The sequence below is a fragment of the Palaemon carinicauda genome, chromosome 21, assembly GCF_036898095.1.
Source record: "Palaemon carinicauda isolate YSFRI2023 chromosome 21, ASM3689809v2, whole genome shotgun sequence".
NCBI lineage: Eukaryota > Metazoa > Arthropoda > Malacostraca > Decapoda > Palaemonidae > Palaemon > Palaemon carinicauda.
In genome coordinates this window covers 103,409,022-103,431,710 of record NC_090745.1, presented here as the reverse complement: position 1 = coordinate 103,431,710, position 22,689 = coordinate 103,409,022, and the positions used below count along the sequence as shown (strand labels likewise).

Here is a 22,689-nt window from a genome sequence, read left to right as displayed (position 1 = left end):
TACGGGAGCAATAAAGTAGAGGGCATTCTAAAATGTAAGAATAAGAAATGGTCATGGGCAAGACATATAATAAGTATGACAGATAATAGTTTACAGAACAGGTCCTAGAGGCGACAAATGAAGCAGGGGAAGGAAATGAAGACTATAGATTGACGAGCAAAGAAAATTTGCTGGTATACGAGTAAACAGGTATAGAAAGACCATAAACACACGGGAGTGGAAGGACATATCTGAGGCCTTTGTCCTGCTGTAGACTAGTTATAGCTGATAATGATGATGATTATGATGTATACATATGTATATATATATATATATATATATATATATATATATAATATATATATATATATATATATATATATATATATATATATATATATATATATATATATATATATATGTGTGTGTGTGTGTGTGTGTGTGTGTGTATCATCAATATCAGCATCGTCATCAGCCATTATTAGTTCTATGCTGAACAAAAGCCTCAGACATGTCCTTCCACTTGAGTCTCTTTGCGGTCTTTCTATGCCAGTCCACACCCACAAACTTATTAGTTCGTCAATCCATCCTCTTCTCCTTCCGCTGCTACTTCTTTTGCAATCTCTTGAGATCCATTCTTTTATTCTTATTGGCCATCTATTATCTGACATTCTCAATATATGTCTTGCCTATGACCATTTCTTTTTCTTATATGTTCTTAGAATATCCTCTACTTCAGTTTACTCTCGTATCCATGTTGCTCTTTTTCTGTCTCTTAGTGTTATTCCCATCCTTATTCTTTCCATAGCTCTTTGAGTTGCAACAAATTTTTGTACTAAGACTTTCGTAGGGCTCCAAGATTCTGATGCATTGGTTGATAGTGGTAGGACCATCTGATTAGATACTTTTGTTTTATGAGAACGCGTCATCCTGGGGGTATGGCTTTTGTCTAAGGCGAAAACTCCGGATAATCTCGAAAAACAACTATATGTCATTTTACTCTTTATAATCTCATTTTTTTACCAAAATCTCTCCGTCCCATACTTATCCTATTTTAAATTTTAGTCTGGTGTCCTAAAGTAACACTTACTGTATGTATAATTATTAACAATGGCTGAAGGCTCGTCCATTTCTCTTATTTGTTGTCTCTACATTTTACTTGAATATTATATTAGTTTTACTCATATTCATTTTCAGTAGCACATTTCTGCATTCTCTATTCAAATCTGTCATCTTTTGTGTATGTATATATGTATGTATATATATATATATATATATATATATATATATATATATATACATATATATATATATATATATATATATATATATATATATATATACAGGTATATATATATTATAAATAAATTTATATAAAAAGCAATTGAATTAGAGGCATCAATGTGTTTCCTACAAGAATCCTTCTATTTTCTCAGATTCTTCAAGTTTTTAGACATAAACCTCTGAAACCTCTGGTTAAAGAAACGATGATTATTCTTTTTGTTCATATTTTATTCATGGCAGCACTTGTAGTCTTTATCAAGTGCTTATTGGTTAAGATAAGTTTACAATCCCTTTTATATATGAGGTTTTACCAATGTTGATTAATCCTTTTGAAATTATATTATATATAGATTAATAAATTATCAAAATTAAAAAAAAAGAAAGGGTGCCATTTTTCTAAATTCAGGGATCCCCAGATTAGAAAGAGGATAATGGCTGATTATATACATATATATACATATATATATACATATATATATATAGATATATATATTATATATATATATATATATATATATATATATATATATATATATATATATATATATATATACACACATACACACACATTGATACATGCGCACACACATAGGTCACTCTCGGACCTGCACCACTTCAGAGATTATCCATATCGCTTTCTGCTTAAAGGAAGCGTATAAATAAAATCCCACTGGATGTTCAATGTTGACCCCTGGGAGATAATGCTTACAGCTTCAGCTATTATAAGTCAGTCGTAGTTGTCCTCCTTATGAATAATCTGCTTTATATTTATCAATTCTTCCCGGAAGGGTTGAATTATTGACCCCTGATTTCTGTGGGCCAGCATACGCCTTTGGACTGCTGTGTAATCAAAGACATTATCTCTCCAGACAAACTGAGCTCCACTTAGGTTTCAGAAGACGAAAACTGCATTTATATATACCCAGATCAATTTTCCAACCCAAATTATTTTTTCACAAGTCATTGCAGATTTTCATAGCCACTCTAACAAGCTTCCCCCTTTTCAACGAAACTTATATTTCCAATCTCACAACGAGATTAACGAGGTTTCTTCAGGACTATTATATCTTGTTCAAAGAAGGGTAAATTGTGAGGATTACTCCCCCCCCCACAAAAAAAATCTAGGATTGTAAACTCCGTTGATCTCGCAATCGATTCCCTTTAATGCAGCACTGTTCCTTATGACACACTTTGGTCTTGCTGCTCCAGCATTTTCTCTGCAAACAAGTAGTGTCTTTACTCCCATCCAAGCCGTTTTGCTCTTTTCTCCCATGAAGTCTACAATTTCAATGTTGCAATGTGGACGATGTCACCTACCCACTCTGTTACTACATTGCCATTATACACAGAAGAATTACCAGTTCAGGGTTTAGTTTTTCTTATTGATGGAACCAGGAATTCTTCTAACATTCAAGTATGATGCCAGCTGTTCAGCCTTTCACTGATCTAGATTAGTTTTCCTGGACCTCTATCAGCCATCCATTCCCAAAGTTCTGCCATGATTTTCCACCCCTCCTTTCGGTTGAATATTCTTAGGCTAATGCCAAGAAATAAAATCATAGAAATGTAAAGTGAAAAGTAAGAACCCTGTTCTACATTATTTAGCATTGTTTCCACTGATGTACGATATTCAGTAATAGGAAATAAACAAAATTCACTTGACTATAATCTACCTTCTCAGATATATATTGATGTTGATTATACATATTTGTTTATTTATTCTCATAAATAACTATAACTGAATTCATTGTCAAATACGTTTATTTTTTATTTGGTGTTTAATGACACTGAGCAAAGACGTATATAGATCGAGGGATTCAGGGAATTAAAACGAATAAGAAGCTTGACAAAGATTTACAATTGTTGAATTTATCGGTAGCTAACTATGAAGCCTACCATGCTCATCGGTGGAGGATGTCTTCATCAAAAAAGATATTTTACTTCGTGTCCTTCAAAGCCTAGTCTTTATTCTCTGTGTCTGACACAGGTGGCTAATTGGCAGGGACATGACGAAACATCTTTTCCTTGCGTAGTCTAATTCAGAAGGTTTGTGCCTCGACTTGAAGCCAATATTTTCTCTTGATAGCAGCATCGACTGTAAGGGGATGTAAGCAAGCCGCTTCACTTATCTCTTTCTCTTTAAGAGTTGCCTATCTGGTCCTGTACAGCAGGGGATCCATACTCTCTACAGGACATCCACGGTTGTTTTATGATGTTCATTAGGGAGCATTTAACATTTCACAATGCATATTGTTTGCTTACTGTTTGATCATCACCGTCAAAACACTCACAAAATAGTCTCCAGATTCCTCTTGGAAGCCTTAATATCTTCAATTATTCGGATGTCTCGTGGGAGCCTATTGTATGGTCTCGGGGCCGCATATTTAAAGGCTCTAGAGCTTACAGTAGAAATGTATCAGTTTCTGATAGTTTGAAACCATTTCCTGATCTTTGTCCTGAATAGTGCAACGAGGTCGTCTACTTCGTTGCAAGTATTCACGTATCCTTTCTCTCCCTTCGGTCGCATCTATCTGTCAATTTCAAGCCGCAATGAAATTTTGCTTACCGAAACATTGGCCTCATGCATGCTAATGATCAATGACCTTAAAGATGAGGTTCTGTGCATTTGCTTATCATCCATCTCATCTACTCAGTTACGGTCTGACTTTTTTCGACAATATAGAGTATATGACATCATAAAGATAAGATAAAAAATTATATTCTTTTAATTTATTGTTTTTTTTTTTTAACCAAACTTAGTGTGTTTTTGCAACTATTCCGTGAATTATATTGCTTAATTTTCCTTGCAATTTTCACAACAATAATTCTAAGTTGTTTATCACCATCCATGCTTCATGTCCTATTCATACTTTAGTTTACTCCTTGACTATATCCAGTGACATTAAGTGATACAATTTTTTTCTAATATTTATAGTCATATTCCGTAAACAAATGATTTTCCTAATAATTTTTCCATCAACTATTTCCTCTAAGTTCATCCTTATGGCGTATATAGATAATGTAAAGAGAATTTTTCCCTTTCATGTTCGTATTAATAGAATAAATAATTATATTCAGATCGAAATATACCGGAAGAGTGTAGTAGAATATCTCTGAGTGTGTGTACACTTGATAATCACTAATCAATCATAAACAGACATTGTTTGTAAACATCCTTTAAAACATAGTTAAAGAGGCAAAAGTTTTACTAAATCCTATCCATCTTGTATTTCTGAAACAACTGTCCTTTCCCTGTCGAGGATTCTAAATCTTCAGTCTCTATTTTCGCATTCTTGAAGTTCTATCATATTCCTTCCGTTCAGCAATTGATTCTCAAATTTCTCGCCCCCGCACCTTAAGCCAACACTATTGTCTCCTTCTACCGCTTGAAAATCTTCCAATCGCTGGTGTCGTCGAAAGCAATCTAACTTTTGCACCGGGTTGAAATTCAATACTTGTGAGCAGTCGAATTCCCCACCTGGGACTTTGGTCGTTCCCCCTTTTGTTATTTATCCTTCTGATATGGCTGACTGGTGACTGGGAATATTCCCAAGTCGAAGAAACTCCGAATCATTTATTCTGCATCCGTTTATAGTTCTTGCTATTACTTATTCTCTTGTCTTGGGTAGCGCCATAGCCTCTGTACCACGGTCTTCCACTTTCTTGGGGTAGAGTTCACTATTCTGTCTTACTTCTCTTCCTCTTGTTTTTTTTCTTTTAAATTCTTTTAGTTTATATATAAAAGATTTATTTCAATATTGTTACTGTTCTTAAAATGTTTTATTTCAATTGATCATTACTTCTCTTGTAGTTTATTTATTTCCTTATTTTCACTGGGCTATTTTTCCTTGTTAGAGCCCTTCGGCGTATAGCATCGTGCTTTTCCAACTAGGGTTGTAGCTTTGCTAAAAACAACAACAACAACAACAATAATAATAATAATAATAATAATAAGCGGAGCTTACCATAGCATAATTTCCTTGCAGATACGGAGTTAATATTTCATCAAGGAAATATTGTGATGACGTGAAAATGTGTTGCAAATTGTATACATTCAAATGGGACATCGGGTCCCTGAATTGGCTATGACCCTAAGCCTCAATGTAGGCAATAAGGCAGAATACTGCAGACCTTGATAGACAACGGGGTCCAATTAATCTGATGATCTTAAGTCATTCAACATAAGACTTCAGAATATATTGTGCACGGTTTAAAGGTTTAAAGGCCGATAATGAATGGCAGAGGCAAGGATAGTGACACTGCCTATCAAGCAGACAATGCCCTAGAGACTGACCATATATACATATGATCAACGCCCAAGTCCTCTCTCCACCCAAGCTAGGACTGAGGAGGGCCAGGTAATGGCTGCTGATGACTCAGCAGATAGACCTAGAGGCTACTCCAAAACACCTCATTCTTAGCTCACAATGATGGTGAGGTTGCAGCGACCAAAGGAACTAACGAGTTTGAGCGGGAATCGAACCCCTGTCAGGCAATTACAAGCCAGGAACGTTACCACATCGGCCTTTGCAACCTTTAAGTAATTTGAAATTTTTTTCTATTTGTTAGTTAGATGGATTATATCTAGGGCAATGAATATGTTTCTGAAGGTCACACAAGGTTCTTGTGTACCTCTTTATTCCTTGAATTTTAAAAGATCTGTAATTCTTCGGCAATAATATACTTTGTAATTAGTGCTGTTGAATTGCATTTTATTTTCTTATTTCCTATCGGGTAATATAAATTCTAGCCAACACTCAATATTTCTTTATTTTGCTTAAACAAAGCAAAAATGCTAAAGTACGTTATCCTGGATGCAAGAAATATTTTGATAATTATTATGTAACTATGGAATTTTTAATAATATAAATTCTAGCCAACACTCAATATTTCTTTACTTTGCTTAAACAGAGCAAAAATGCTAAAGTACGTTATCCTGGATGGGAGAAAAATTAATTCATTCTGGAAAAAATAGACTTGGAAATTTCGAGAGTTTTTAAGATTCTTCAGGATACCATAACTGCCTCGGCCATTGCTTCAGTACGTGATTCTACTCGATGACACTTCTGAGGAGACCCATTAAAGCTGCATCCCTCCGCAGAGGTCGCTATAATCCCCGTCTTGTTGTTTTCATTTCGTTAATATTTTCGCAAAATTGTCAGTATTTTCTTAAGGATTTTGCTATTGGATACTTCCCCCGTAAAAATTGGGAGTAATTTGTTTTAGGAAAAAATATTTTTGGTTTTTCTTATCTTTCAAGTTTATGGCTATTTCAATTTATGAAGTGCATATTTTACCATTTAAAAGTGTGGTGGAGAGCATCGACTGTTATTAATGTACCATTTTGTTTTTATTCCCCTTTCAGTTTTTAGTAGAAGATTTATACAACAATAAATTACGAGGACATTATGTTCATCTCCTTTGCATAAAAAAAAAAAAAAAAAACTGGAATCATAATCTTAATCTGCGTCATTGAAGATGCTGCTAATTTCCCGGTTTATTGGCTTGTAAGCAAAATTACAATATCAATTTCGAATGAATTACTACAGGCTAGAGGTGTAACTGTTGTCTTGTACCTGAGCTTAAAGAGAGAGCCCAGCGTGAATGGCTTTCAACCAGGCAGTATTATGATTCATGAATAGAAGTGTAGTCACGGCTGCATTGAACATGATTGGAATCGTCCCGGCTCACCGGGTGTCTGAGTGCATTGATTCCAGTTAATGAATTCCTGGATCTCTTCAGCAACGGCAGTGATTTTTCTGTGAATTTATTGGTTATTTACTCATTAAAGACAACAGTTACCTTTCTGTTAGTTGTATTTTCCTGTTCTCATGTCCCTCTTATCCATTTGACACCAAACATGACGGTTTTCCATGAACTTTGAAAATCCATTATTCTCATCAATTAATCGTTAATTAAAAACTAAGGACGGACAGAATCATACTGTCTAACGCAACAATACGATCTTCTGTCTTCCCTCTTTCATTTGATACCAAACAAGACTGATTTCTGTCAATTTGTCCACTGTTTTCTTCAATTAATCGATTAGGATGCCAGATGACTCATAATCAATCAATCAATAATTACTAATCAATAAATATCAGAATCGTTAAATTAACCGCACCACTGTAATACCCTGTCCCTCTTGTTTCACTTGACACCAAATAATGCCATTTTCTGTGAACCTCGATAATTTATTGTCTTTTAATCAACTCTTGCTCGAGGGTACACTCAAGCACACTATTCTATCTTATTTCTCTTCCTCTTGTTTTGTTACAGTTTTTATAGTTTACATATGAAATATTTATTTAAGTGTTATTAATGTTCTTAAAATATTTTATTCAATTGTTAATTACTTCTCTAATTTCCTTGTTTCCTTTCCTCACTGGGCTATTTTCCCAGTTGGAGCCCCTGGGCGTATAGCATCCTGCTCTTCCAACTAGGGTTGTAGCTTAGCAAACAATAATAATAATAATAATAATAATACAGTAATAATAATACTGATCAACGACCCAACTAGGTAAAAATTAAGACTGAGCGTCGAGAAATCGGCCGAGTATCAAAGGAGGAGTTAAGCTTTTGAAATTAGTACCTCGAAAAATTATTAATTAGTAAATTAACAAATAATAGCCTGACGACTTTCTGTTCACTGATCAATAAATACCTGTACTGCCTTCTGGAGTCTACATACAGAATTTCACGCTGCTTTAACGCTTATTAACAGTTGCCAAAATGTCATTGTTTTTCACTCTATAATTAATTACTAATTAGTGAGAAAAGATTTTGATTTAAAAGACGCTCACCGTATCAATAAATACTGAGCCATAGAATGTACTTACCAAGATTCATGACGAACTATTTATGAATAACGAAGGATTAGGCAAAAAATGATAGTGTACACACACATATATAGAACTACAAGAACAACATTAATAGCGGCTTTACGGGCCTCTAGCCTGTAAAAATTTAAGTACGATAAGCACCACATAGAATTTGGGAGCGTTGATCTTTTTCGGAATGTATTACGCACACCTTTGGGGTAATTTCTTGTATTTGAACGCTTTAGTTTCCCCGTGCAGTTTAATTACAAACCTATCAGTATTCTTCAATCCATCTTTTATTTTCCTATAGTCTTACAGTTATAACATTCCTAATACTGTACCCTATCTATATTATATATATATATATATATATATATATATATATATATATATATATATATATATATATATATATATATATATATATATATATATATCAACCACAAGGTTATTTAATATAGAATTCTACCTTTGGAAATACCCAGCCAGTAGCTGTCATCATAAATGAATTTCCAGTTGATGTACATTCCCAAAGGTAGAATTCAATATTAAATGCCATTGTGGTTGATGATTACTTTGATCAAAATCCCGAGTGTTAGTGTTTCATATATATATATATATATATATATATATATATATATATATATATATATATATATATATAATATATATATATACATATAATATATATATATATATATATATAATATATATATATATATAAAGAGTGTATAAATGAATGTATCGGTTCATCAGTCCGACTGTAGGATACTTACATGTAAACCAACTTCACCTCACCAGCAGGAGCCCAGAGATAGTTGTTCCCCGGTTAAGGGGGAAGTAATTTGGACACGTTCCATGAAAAAGGCCAGTAAGATTATAATGAGCTAATTAGGGGACAATCTACTTAGACATAGTGGAAATCATGCAATTGGGAAACTGACTTTGGGCTAGCAACCTCATACTATAAAATGCTAGCAGAGAACTGTATGCATACACCTGCTGAAGCAGCCCTGGCTGTATGTATAGATACTTTACATATGTGTGATAAATGACACTTTCGCTTCTAAAACGCTTCATAATTAGAAGGAAGGAAAACGAAACAGAAACTTCAGCGATTTAAACTACTGTTTATTCATGTATGATATCGCTAAGCTTTCAGGAAATCATCTATCTCATCATCATCACGGCAAAAATTATGAATATAAACAATTCGATTTGCCAAAAGCTTGGTGACCTCGTTAGTAAATGCAGTTAAAATGAAGTTTCTGCTTTCCTGGGTTCTCTCTCTCTCTCTCTCTCTCTCTCTCTCTCTCTCTCTCTCTCTCTCTCTCTCTCTCTCTCTCTCTCTCTCTCTCATTATATATATACAAATATAATATATACATATATATATATATATATATATATATATATATATATATATATATATACACTTGTGTATGCATGCATACATATATTTGCATATACATCTACAGTATATACTGTATGTGTGCATAATCTACCAATGTCTTTCAACACACATACACTTTTGCATACATTCATGCGGACGAAACTTGAATCCAGATGGTCAATAAATGAAGAGACCCTCGCCTAGGTCTTGGGATCTAATTCGTGTATACATTGGTAAGCATGAGATAACACTTATTCTACTCAGCTATAAATAAACATGTAAATCTATTTCATCTCATACATACATACTGTACATCTGCCGAATTTAGGTACATTTTATCAGAGTTGGAAATGACAATCCGCATAATTGTAAAATGGAGACTGGTCCAGCTTTACTGAAATGTACGTGATTTCGACAGATATATATTCATAAATAATCTGATATAAAATTATATCCTTCTCATAGTTAACTAGACTAAGTGATACCTCACTCTTGAGTTCAAATTTCAAAATGACAGGAAAATGTTGCTAATTATTGCCCATATTTATTATTTCTAGTTCTATACAAATCCAAAAAGACCTGAAAATTTAAGTTAAAAGCTTACAGCCACTGTTACTAGTCATTACATTCTACAAAAGTGCCTAGATTATATTATAATTATATATATATATATATATATATATATATATATATATATACATATATATATATATATATATATATATATATATATATATATATATATATATATATACACACACATATATCTATTGCATATATATACATATACATATACATATTACTCATACTAACTCTGCATTATTAATATTTAGAGTTCTACATTTCAAGCGTAGGATATCATCTAATCTGTGGCACATTGGGATTATATAAACTAAGAAATAAAGAACTTCTTAAATTGAAGTATGTTATCAAATCTTATGCAACTGCGTATTCAACAAATACCTCTTCCATTATAGATGAGAGTGATGATGCAAGAGGGCATGTGAAGGTCGAGTGATAATTGGGTTGCCATTATCAAAGTAAATTTAAAACATGTTATGTTTTTGCTACGTAAAAATTCGCGGAATCTAAAAGAATACCACTAATTTTCCCAATTTGTGCATTCATTACACAATCTATAGTCATGCTTATTTAGATCTTCTTACATCCAGCATAATTTGCATTTTCGAAAAGTATTCAGTACAGGCAAAAAGAAAGAAATAGTCATAAATATTTCGCACGCAATTCTACAAGGGAGAATGATTGCAAAAAATGTATAATTTTCTTTATCATATTCTTAACAAATTACTGGCTCACAAATCGGGCAAACAATAGCATTTGCATATAACCAAAATCATTTTCATTGTCCTCATGAATATTCTTATTATCTTGACAGCTGCATCCCTAGTTGGAAAAGAAAAAAAAGAAAAAAAAGAGGCTCCAATCGTTAATCAGACCACTAACGAAATAAGGAAAGAATAAACCATAAATGAAAACAACAATGGGAAGTAAATGCAATAAAATGCTAAAAGCAACACTCCTGTGTCTTTAGTCAAAAATTTTAATTACACTGGGTTTAATTTTCCAGAGATTCAATTTAAGGAATCGTAACATTAAGATATCTTCGATTAACTAAATAGTTTTCATTGGTATCTGCAAACTAATTGTCCTTTTCAGCTATGAAATGGGTGAGGAATTATAGATCTAAATGTTGAGTCATCAGGAGTCATTACCATTTCCTTCTTAGTTCTAGCGTGAGGCGGAGAAGGGCCTTACATGACCCACTTTAAAATAGTGTGATAAGTGCAAAGATGTGTGTGTAGTCTATGACGTTCATGGGTAATCTTTAAACTAGGAACATCATTCCATAATTTAGCAATAGGTAGAGCAAAACTTCTAAAAAGGTATAATACCACAATCAAATATAACAAGAATGGCAGTTGCATATTTCGTAAGTACTACGCGGTAGATCACAATAGTCTTGGAAGACCCGAATAAAAGTGGTCAGTGAGAAAATTAATGGAGATGAGGTTTTTATCTAATAATTTAAAATGAGAATCAGCTATTAGAGATCAAACCTTTTAATAATACAAGGAGGAATCAAGGAATCAAAAGATCTCATGAGTATAGAGAAATCAACACCACTCTTGTGCAACCGATGAAGCGATGTAACAAGTACGTTTCTTGAACGTAAAGTTGTTGTTAATCACTGTGACTCACTGTATGTACAGTAGTTATAATAACATTACCAATGACACAATCAGTGTGTGTGTGTGTGTGGGTGGGTGGGTGGGGGGTGGGGGGGTTGGCAATGTGACACTCAAAAAAAATTATACTTTATTTCAGTTAAGATTCAATCACAGTTCGACAATTAAGAATAGAATTAAAGCAAAGAATATTACAAGGAAGTATACGATCGTTTCATTCACTATCTTAATAAAAGATTATGTAAGCAACTTAAGCGTGATTTCGTCGTACGCCATTCCAATATCCAAAGTTATATTCCAAGAATTATACTTATGTATATAGCAATAAAGAAAAAATTATACATCAGTGTGTGTGGAATTTGAAAGATGACACAGACATTTTCCAAGAAGAGGATTCAATATAACGAAGAGCTATTTGTCAGATGCTCACTTAACATACACACACACACACACACACACACACATATATATATATATATATATATATATATATATATATATTATATTATATTATATACTGTACATATATATATATATATATATATATATATATATATATATATATATATATATATATATGACTAAATCATAAGAACCACTAATGACAATGCTACTGGAGCTATAGTCTTGTCTTCAAAAGAAAAAATTTCATATATATATATATATATATATATATATATATATGTGTGTGTGTGTGTGTGTGTGTATATATAGTGTGCTTATTTGTTTACGTCTAGTGTGATTTAGTTTACCCATAAAATCACAAATCAAGAAATAGAGTATTGCAAAGCCATTGTGACGAGGTTGCTATTCCAACGTTTTTATTCTGACCGAATTAAAAACGGTTGGACCGATGCGTAAGCTTGGAGCAATCTGCAGACGTATCAAACGTTGAGACGGGTTTCGCCTGACTCAACTATGTTGGACACAAACTGATTACACCTTCCAAGGGTAGGTGGTGATAGTGCTACGGCGCAACTTCTATATATATAAATAAATATATATATATATATATATATATATATATATATATATATATATATATATATATATACATACATATACATATATATATACATATATATGTATATATATATATATATATATATATATATATATATATACACACACACATAAATATATGTGTGTGCGTGTGTATGCATGTATACATTTAGTTTTAAAGGCTTTACCAATGAGTGCTCAATGGCGGTGTTAATCAGCCGGTTTTCCGACTATATGTAATATGGAATGACGTCACTAGCAGAGTCATTATCCAACATATTCGAATTGAATTCATAATGCATTAATTGGGCGAGTAGAGTTGGCCCAACACCTGACCCGTATCAACCTCTGCATTCTAGTTAAGGATGCAAAGTTGGAACCACTTAACCCATGTGAAGAGTACATGGGTGTGTATGTCAGTGTGTATGTGATTACAAATATATCCATAACTATTCATTCAGTTGCACAAAAGATTTCCACTTATGGTCACTACCCTCAGGCGATGTATCACTGCAACGTTACCGAGAACGACGCGAAAGGAATCTCTGTCATACGAATGGAAGCAGAAGATTACGACGACCCCAACGAAGGCACAAATGCCAAGATCACGTACTCCATCACAAAGAACGCCATTGACGAAGCAACCGCAAAACCAGTTTTCGAGATCGATGCACAAAGCGGAGAGATCAAGACGAGAGTTTGCTGCCTTGATAGGGAGAGGACGCCTCGCTATCTCCTTCAGGTCGTTGCTATGGATGGAGGAGGTCTTAATGGTAACCCCCCCCCCCCTTTTCATACTGAGATAATTTCATGAGATGAAACTATTCAAAATAATCTTTTGTAGACAAAATACAACTTTCAGGGGAATTACTCGCATACTTTTTCTTAATTATATTTTCTTGAACAGTTCCTTCATTCTGATATTCTTACTTTAAAAAATAACGAGCTTTGTAATTGTTTGACTATTTTTTTTATTTAAGATACAGTTAATAAACCATTTTGTTAAATACTTTCCCTATTGATGAAATGCTGTCGAAAAAGTTCACAAAACTGGTTTATGAGGTGGCTGATAGGATAATAATGAATAACATGTAAGGAATGCAATTGTTATCTCTCGTTTTCTTCCTTTATATATCTCGTGATATTCATTATCTTATTCTTCACCTACATTTTCACAACTTATACTCCATTTTCATATCTTTGTAGGTACAACAACAGCAAACGTACTTGTGTTAGATGTCAACGACTCGCCTCCGCGTTTTGCCAAGGGTTTCTGGAGAGCAGAGGTGGATGAATCAGTACAAACTGCTATCACAAACAGACCAATACTAAATGTGACAGTTGTCGACGAAGACGATACTAATGATTTCTATTTCGCAATACTGGACACTTATGAATCAGCAGCAAAAACGTTTACCATAGAGCCAAGCAGCGATGGCGTTGGGGCCATCAGACTGTCAAAACCACTGGACTACGAAGACCCTGTTCACATATTAGGTTTCAAGTTTCAGATCGTTGTCTCCGATATCGGCGAGATCACCTCTGATAAATCTCACACTGCCTATTCTTGGGTGGAAATAAGAATAAAGGATGTGAATGATAATGCACCAGTGTTCAAGGAAAATTCTATTGAAGTCGTTGTTTCTGAAAATATTGTCACAGGTACAACTCTGTGTACTTTTGTAGCTACTGATGTGGATAAGGAAGGAAGAAGTGAGATTTCATATACAATAGATCCCAAATCAGACAAAAGACGCCAGTTTTTAATTGACAGAGATGGCACAGTAAAACTTCAACGTCCATTAGACAGAGAAATAACACCTCGATATTTTTTAAGAATTGAGGCCTCTGATGATGGTGTACCCCAAAAGACCAGCACAGCTACTCTGGTCATCAATGTGCGAGATGAAAATGACAGTGCACCTAGATTGAGTCAGGAGTATCATCCCATTCTACAGGAAAACCAACCGCCAAAGGAGATCATAGAGGTTTCGGCAATAGATGATGATGATGCATCTAGAGGTAATGGGCCACCCTTCCATTTTGCCCTAGACTTATTGACATCAACGGCAGATGTTAAGTCATCCTTTGCAGTGAAATACAACGCCAAAGGGGACGATTGGAAAGGTACGGCAGTTGTGTCATCCCTACGAGGCTTTGATCGAGAGGTGCAAAAGGAGTATTATCTGCCCATAGTGATTGTAGATTCCGGGTTCCCTCCCATGACGGGTACTTCCACTTTAATTATAATTATAGGAGATGAGAACGACAGCCTAATGCTGCCAGGAGAGAAGCAAGTTTTAGTTTACACCCACAAGAACATTTCCCAGGAAACTCATATTGGACGCATTTATGTGCATGATCCAGATGACTGGGATTTGGTGGACAAAACCTTTACTTGGGCCAATAAACCCCATCAGAATTTCCTCTTGGATGAGGGCTCTGGTATGATTACCATGACTGCAGCCACAAGAGGAGGGCTCTACTTCCTTGAATTTCTAGTACAAGATCACAAGCATTCACAGTACAATGTCAAAGCCAGCGTTAGTGTAAGTGTCAATTACATTCCAGAGAGAGTTGTGGAAGAAGCAGCATCCCTGAGGATTGCTAACATAACAGATGAAGATTTCATTCAAACCTGGGACTATAGAGCTAAAGATTTTATACCTAGCAAAGCTGATCTATTTCGGAAGGAAATTTCTAATCTCCTAAATACAAATAAAGAAGACGTCCATATATTTAGCTTGAACTTAAGACAAAAAAGACCCCCTATTACAGACATTAGGTTTACTGTTTTCGATGGTCAGTATTATCAGTCAGGAATGCTAAATGCCCTTCTAATTGAGCACAAGGAAGAAATTGAGAGAAATGTGGGTTTAAATATAGTTATGATAGGAATCAACGAATGCCTTGATGAAAATGTGCCTTGCGATGGGTCTTGCACCAGCAAGCTCATTATTTCTGATAAGCCTTATTTAGTAGATGCTAATAGAACTTCATTAGTTAGCGTGGATGTTAAAGTGATTCCCGATTGTACTTGCCAAGCAAAAGACTTTACGACTAAAGATGTTCGGCAACAGGTATCTTGTCGTCCTAACCCTTGTAAAAATGAAGGAAAATGTATTAAAGAAAAATCTAGCATCCGCTGTGAATGCCCTAAGGGTTATCGAGGTCCAAGATGCCAAATGCTAATAAGAACATTTGAAACTAATGGTTACTGTTGGTTCCCAAGTTTAGCAACATGTGCTGTAAACCACTTGAGCATGGAATTTTTAACTGTACAAATGCAAGGCTTGCTCATATTTAATGATGCCTTAGCTCTGTCACAAGACGATGGACAATTCACCTCAGATTTCATTTCCCTAGAACTAGAAAATGGGCAACCAAGACTTTTGCTTGATTATGGTTCGGGAACGGTGCAGTTAAAAATCAATGGCACTCATAGTCTGGCAGATGGACAATGGCACCGGATTGATCTCTTCTGGGACACGGAGGTAAGTGTTTTATTTACAGTAAGTAATAAAAATAAAAGATTTTCAAACTACGAATCACCATCATTCAACATACAATCTTCGTGACCACAAACGTGCCAAACACAAATCATACACAAACACACACACACACACACACACACACACACACACACACACACATATATATATATATATATATATATATATATATATATATATATATATATATATATATATTTCTAAATCCCTTTTTGAGTGAGCATACCTTAATGCGGTGAAAGGATTTGATTATCACCATGATCAGCAAAGCTGAACTAGTCAGGGCTACCCATACTAGGTTAGTTTGCAGTGAGCGAAACTAAAGTCTTCCACCATTACCAATCGGCATTGATAACACACACACACACACATATATATATATATATATATATATATATATATATATATATATATATATATATATATATATACTATTATCATCATAATCATCATCAGCAACTGTTACTAGTCCACTGCACAAAGGGCTCAGACATGTCCCACTTTCATCTGTTTATCCAAACCCAAGACAAGGCAAAGGACATGTCTGAGGTCTCTGTCGTGCAGTGCAATAGAGACAATTTAATTTTTTGTTGTGTGTATATATTTAATGTTCCTAAATGTTAAATACTGGTATTTTAATGTACCTATATGTTAAATACTGGTATTTTTCATTAAATATGCAAGTATTATGATGGTCACAATGGCTTTAAATTCCATTACTTTCCAAACACAGTTTATATATGATTTACAAAGCAACCATTTCAAATTTGATGAGAAATATAGGATGACCTCCTATGGTAATATGAAACCATACAGTCAAATCCAACCTCAGAAGGAAATGACTTCTTCATTCATTTCCTATTTAGATGTAAAGGTTGCAGTAATAAGCATATAACAAAACTATGAGGAAATAAAAAAAGATTGAAAGGCCATTGTGGATATCAAAAAGAAATATGTACATTATTTGATTGGATCAGCCATCGTAACCTGCATGTTTAACATAAAACTTAAACTTCAGCAATAACTCCACTTATTTACGTAGAGAGGATTGAATGAATGCTGCCACTAAAGTTATCTATAAGTAAGTTCCCGGGCAATAAATTTTCAAGATCCAAGTAAATCATACTCTCTAACAGGACTTGTTTGATAAATAGTAATACTTAGATTCCTATATATTTAATTTCCAGTTCCGTAGGAATAGCTTAAAGTAACATCTGGTCATGTTGAAGAATAGCCACAAGTATCTACAACCTTTTGTTGTAAGAAAACCTTTGATAAGACATTCTAGATTTGAATTTACTCTAAATTTCAAGTATTAGCTATGTTAATTTGAAGCAATATTCGTTTCTCTACAGTACTCGTAAACATTGCTTAATTCTTAAATCAATTAACAGGAAGTGAGGATAGAAGTGGATCATTGCATGACAGCAGTTGACCAAGAACATACCCCTGAAATTGATGGAAGTTTTGATACATCTAGTTGTCGAGCAGTCAGTTCCATTCCTCCATTCAACAGATTTCTTAATGTCAATGGACCATTGCAAGTTGGGGGGATAAGGCACTATTCCTTTAAAAGAAACACAGAGGATAACAAACTAATTCCAAACGGAAAGTCATTTTCTGGTTGCATCAGAAACTTGATGATGAATGGTCACTTCTATGATTTCTCACAGCCAGTTCTCCATGACAATACAGATTTGAGGTGCAAACCCTTAGAAGAGATCTGCAAGAGCAACGTTAATTCAACAGCAGACAACGCAATGACATTGTGTTACCAAGGTAGCTGTGAAGGCTCCCTCCAACATGCAACATGCAAGTGCCATCCTGGATGGACTGGGTTGACGTGCAGCGATCGCACTGTTCCAGCTTATTTTGGTAATGACTCGTATGTCAAATATTCACTTTCATTTAAACCAAAGACCTATGGCACGACTGTACAACTTCGATTCCGCACATGGGAAGAAGACGGAGTGCTTTTCTACATTTCTGATCAGCATAATCAAGAATATGGGATTCTTGAGATTGAAGAAAGCCATCTGCTCTTCCGTTTTAGCACCAACACTCAGTCCAGGGATGAACGGAATCTCCAAATTTCTCACGTAGCTGTCAGTGATGGGGAATGGCATTTGGCATCAGTGGCACGTTTTGGATCCAAGGTCATTCTTTCTCTTGACGAAGGTGACGGAAAATGGTACAATGAATCATTTGAGGAGGACTTGAGGTACCACTTTTTGGATATCGATATTCATGAAGGAGTGATCGTGGGTGGAATGTATCACTATTCAGGAATCGGTGCATTAACAGTTGAAGAGGATTTTCGACAAGGTGAGTGATCCTTTAAAAATAAATGTACCTGTCATAACAAGGTATGACTATGCAATCTATAACAGACTCATAAACTTAGTTCACCATATTGTTTAATAAACCATTTCAGTATAATGTTCCGTCACTATACAAATCCACAATCATTACTCAAGTGAAAATTTTATATCTATAGGATGTATAGATGATATTCGTCTAGATGGACACCCTTTACCCCTTCCCCCAAACGTCAACGGCACCCAATGGGCACAGGCAACAGTATTTCAAAACTTAGTGGAAAAATGTATTTCCAAAGACCAGTGTATCAACGTCGAGTGCTTGGCTCCTTTCATATGCAAGAGCCTTTGGATGAAACACGAATGCAGGTTAGTGCGAAAACATAAAGGGGTATTTGTCTAAAAAGTAAAAAATAAGCATTTTCATTTCAAGTATGAGATAACCATTTCACGACATTGCAAGTACCTCAAGTTACTAATCAAAGCCAAGTAATTTAAATGATAGGAACGATTTAACTATCGACAGCATGGACGAAGTATAAAACTTAATGCTATTCTCAAACATAAGATCCACTTAAGTATAAGTGATGCAGTGTCAATGAATAGCTATTGTTCATTTCAGTTTTCATCACATCAATTCGAAGAGTTTAATTGGGGGAGCGTTTCATTCTCAATGGTTTTATCATATATGTAAATTCTTTCTATTATTTATTCTTGAACTTCTGTTCATTTATGCGCTTATTCAATTGTCTGGTCGTGAACTTTGAACTCATCTATTTTTTTTTTATGTCCATTTATTCGTTCTTCCCTTTTCTTGGTTTAGCTTTATCACATATGGCAGATCCATTATTTTCCGGATGTTAAAGAATAGATTAGTTTATGCCATATAAATACGAAACTATTATGAGTAACAATACTAATAATACCAATTAAAAGATTCATGAAATTGTTACAAGATTATGATGAACATGAAAAATTTTCTTTAAACAGCAAAATTTACATCATTCAAAATATCTTAAATTTTACCACTGCTACTTCCAGTTGCAAAGAGGGCAGCGTCCTTTCGAAGGATCATATGAGATGCGTACAGGTGGACGTCTGTTTCCATGACCCTTGCTTGAACGGCGGTACTTGTTTCGTCCAGGAGAGTTCCTACACATGCAGCTGCCCGCAAGGTTACCAAGGCACCAACTGCCAATTGGCGTATGAACCGGCGAACTCACGAGTGACTTTGGGCGCTATGGCTATCCTAATATTTTGCCTGATTATCATAATAGGTAAGTTGTTCATAAAAAGGCATGTAACATTTCTAACAATGTGAAAATTTCCAATATATTTAGAATCCCTCATGATCTATTAAAATTCAATCACAGTAAACTAACTCTTAAGAATAATCATGTAGATAATTTGTGCGAATTGAGATGTACTCTTTATGGTGCGAGTTTCAGGCACAATAATATCTCTGATACTCATTTTCAACAGAAGCGAGAGTCGAGGGGATCCTCTAATTGTCTCTTGTTTCTATCTTTTTTTATTTACATATCAGCATCCTACTCCGTAGAATCTTGGTAAGCAGATCAGATATATTCTGGTTGCATTTAGTCAATAACAATATTTTTTTCAAGCTGGTGTCCTGGTGTTTGTAGTGTATAAGAAGCGCAAGCGCAGAAGACGATTAGGAAAACAGGAAGCACATGAAATGAAAGGTTTGCATATCAGTGACTTCGCTAAACATGGACCAGCTGGCATTGGACAAGACGTCATGGTAGGAAAGACTCTAGATCTTACAGCAATTGTTCTTCCCCCAGAAGCAGACCACCAACATGAGAAGTTTGGCAGTAATTGTACGTCAGGTAAGAGAATCAAGAAACAGACTTTCTGGTTTTATATCTTTTAGTGGATACGTCGCAACACCTCTGTTTGCATGCAAAAAAAGTATTCCGGGTGTGTCATAACTGGCAGGAGAATGTGAAGTTAACGAGTTGGATAAAAGCTTTTCTAGGTTAATAACAATGCTTAATTTACTAAAAATTACAGCTAATCACATATGCCGGTTATTCCATACCAGATATAACATAATATGAGAAAGCAGTCTTAGTTACGTATAAAGATACGGTTATGTATAAACACATTTGTCTACGTATATCTTTCCAAGAGGAATGATCATACATGGAAAACAAGTATAATGAAGTCAAATAATAAGAGGGCAATATCCTATTTTCGTCAACAGGTGCTGAGAAAGTAGGAAGTGTATCAAGCGTCGATGTCATCATGAACATCCAAGGTACAAAAGAATACGAGCCTTTACCCAATATCCTTCATGACGACTGCATCCTTCGTGCACCTAGTGCATTTTGCGAAGGACAGGCCCAGAGAATAGCCGACCACTCGCCCATGGTCCATGCTTCCTCTACATCGTGTCTGCATATTGGACATCACGGTGAGATCAGATTTCTTGAATAAATGTGTTTATCTGATTACAAAGATATTTCTTTAATGTAAGCAAACATTCTTCCAAAATTATTGTCCGTTCATTTTATTTCTCTTCTGTAGTTTTTTTTAATATATGAAAGATTTATTCTAATAATGTTAGTTCTTAAAATACAGTATTTTAATGGTTTATCATTTCTTTACTTCTCTGTTAGTTTATATATTTTCTTATCTCCTTTCCTCACTGGGCTATTTTTCCCTATTGGAGCCCTTGGGTTTATAGCATCATGCTTTTACAACTAGGGTTCTAGTTTAGCTTATAATAATAATAATAATAATAATAATAATAATAATAATAGGTAGAGTAAGAGCTAAATTAATCTTAATAATCCTGAATATTATCAATACTATTTCAATAATGATATGAAGACCTTTTTTACTCTTTAAATTAAAGCTTTTGCCTTTTCCCTTTCAGGAATCGGTATCAGCAGACAGCTATCTGATTACCCCCAACTCACACCAAGTCTCTCTCGATCAGAAAATTTTAATCCCCAAAGCACTTCAAAGGAAGGTCGCGACCTAAGATCATGATGCCAACTGAATTAACAATTCAAAAGTCATATTACTATTTGTAAAAGTATTTTTTCTTTCTCTCGTAAATGATTTTAGATGTATTTGATAAACTATTTTTTACAAATATCACCAACTGACCAATAGACTAACTGTTTTGAAATAAAAAAATAATGCCAGTTACCTGGTCAAGATTCCTCTTTACCGGACAAATCGGTATAATAATGATGGAATCGATCTATAATATATGTTGTCGTTTAGACAGAGAAATCAAAATATATTTACAGAAGTGAGATATTTCACAAGGATTACCTTGCTTGTTTGTAAGAATAAATGTTAAAGTTTTTTATGAAAACTTCAAGGCTGTAAGTGTTAAAGTGTTTACATATGTGAGTGAATAAAAATGTTTCATGAAATTTCTGCGTATATTTTCGACATGTAATACCACTCCTCTTGTCATTTCTATTTGGCATTTGAATAAATTCATATCAGGGCAAGATCCATTGGCATTAGAAAATGTTTTATAATTAAATTTTGCAAGACAAAGTAGAAAAGTGACTGACTTAACGCCTCTTAGCACACATAAATATGATACTGAAAGTGACCGTGAGTTAAGACCTCTTACAGGACTTCAATTTGATGTTGAAAGTGACTGTGACTTAATACTTCTTAACGGACAAAAAACAAGGTTGGAAGTGATTGCAACTTAACAACTATTATCAAACAGCAATACGATGTAGAAAATGACTGTGACTTAACACCTCTTAGCGGACATTAACTCGATGTTGAAAGTGACTATTACTTAACACCTCTTAGTGGACATTAACTTAATGTTGAAAGTGACTATAACTTAACACCTCTCAGTGGATATCAATTTGATGATGAAAGTGACTGCGACTTAACACGTCTTAGCGGATATCAATTTGCTCATGATAGTGACTGTGACTTAACACCTCTTAGCGGACATTAATTTGAGGTTGAAAGTGACTATAACTTGACACCTCTTAGCGGACATTAACTTGATGTCGAAGGTGACTATGACTTAACACGTCTTAGCGGATATCAATTTGCTGATGAAAGTGACTGTGACTTAACACCTCTTAGCGGACATTAACTTGATGTTGAAGGTGACTATGACTAAACACCTCTTAGCAGACATTAACTTGATGTTGA

The 22,689-nt window shown here is 34.4% G+C and overlaps 1 protein-coding gene across 1 annotated transcript in view; it reads left to right on the top strand.

Annotated features, from left to right (window-relative positions):
- LOC137614732 (neural-cadherin-like) overlaps positions 1-21,904 on the top strand; it is a 112,249-nt gene extending 90,345 nt beyond the window's left edge. The window contains exons 7-14 of the mRNA XM_068344404.1: positions 13,186-13,459; positions 13,893-16,180; positions 17,593-18,523; positions 18,696-18,885; positions 19,558-19,793; positions 20,142-20,369; positions 20,747-20,956; positions 21,422-21,904. Of these exons, the coding sequence (XP_068200505.1) occupies positions 13,186-13,459; positions 13,893-16,180; positions 17,593-18,523; positions 18,696-18,885; positions 19,558-19,793; positions 20,142-20,369; positions 20,747-20,956; positions 21,422-21,537 (4,473 nt within the window). The 3' untranslated portion in view covers positions 21,538-21,904. The remainder of the gene's footprint in view (positions 1-13,185; positions 13,460-13,892; positions 16,181-17,592; positions 18,524-18,695; positions 18,886-19,557; positions 19,794-20,141; positions 20,370-20,746; positions 20,957-21,421) is intronic.
- The last annotated feature ends 785 nt before the right edge of the window (positions 21,905-22,689 follow it).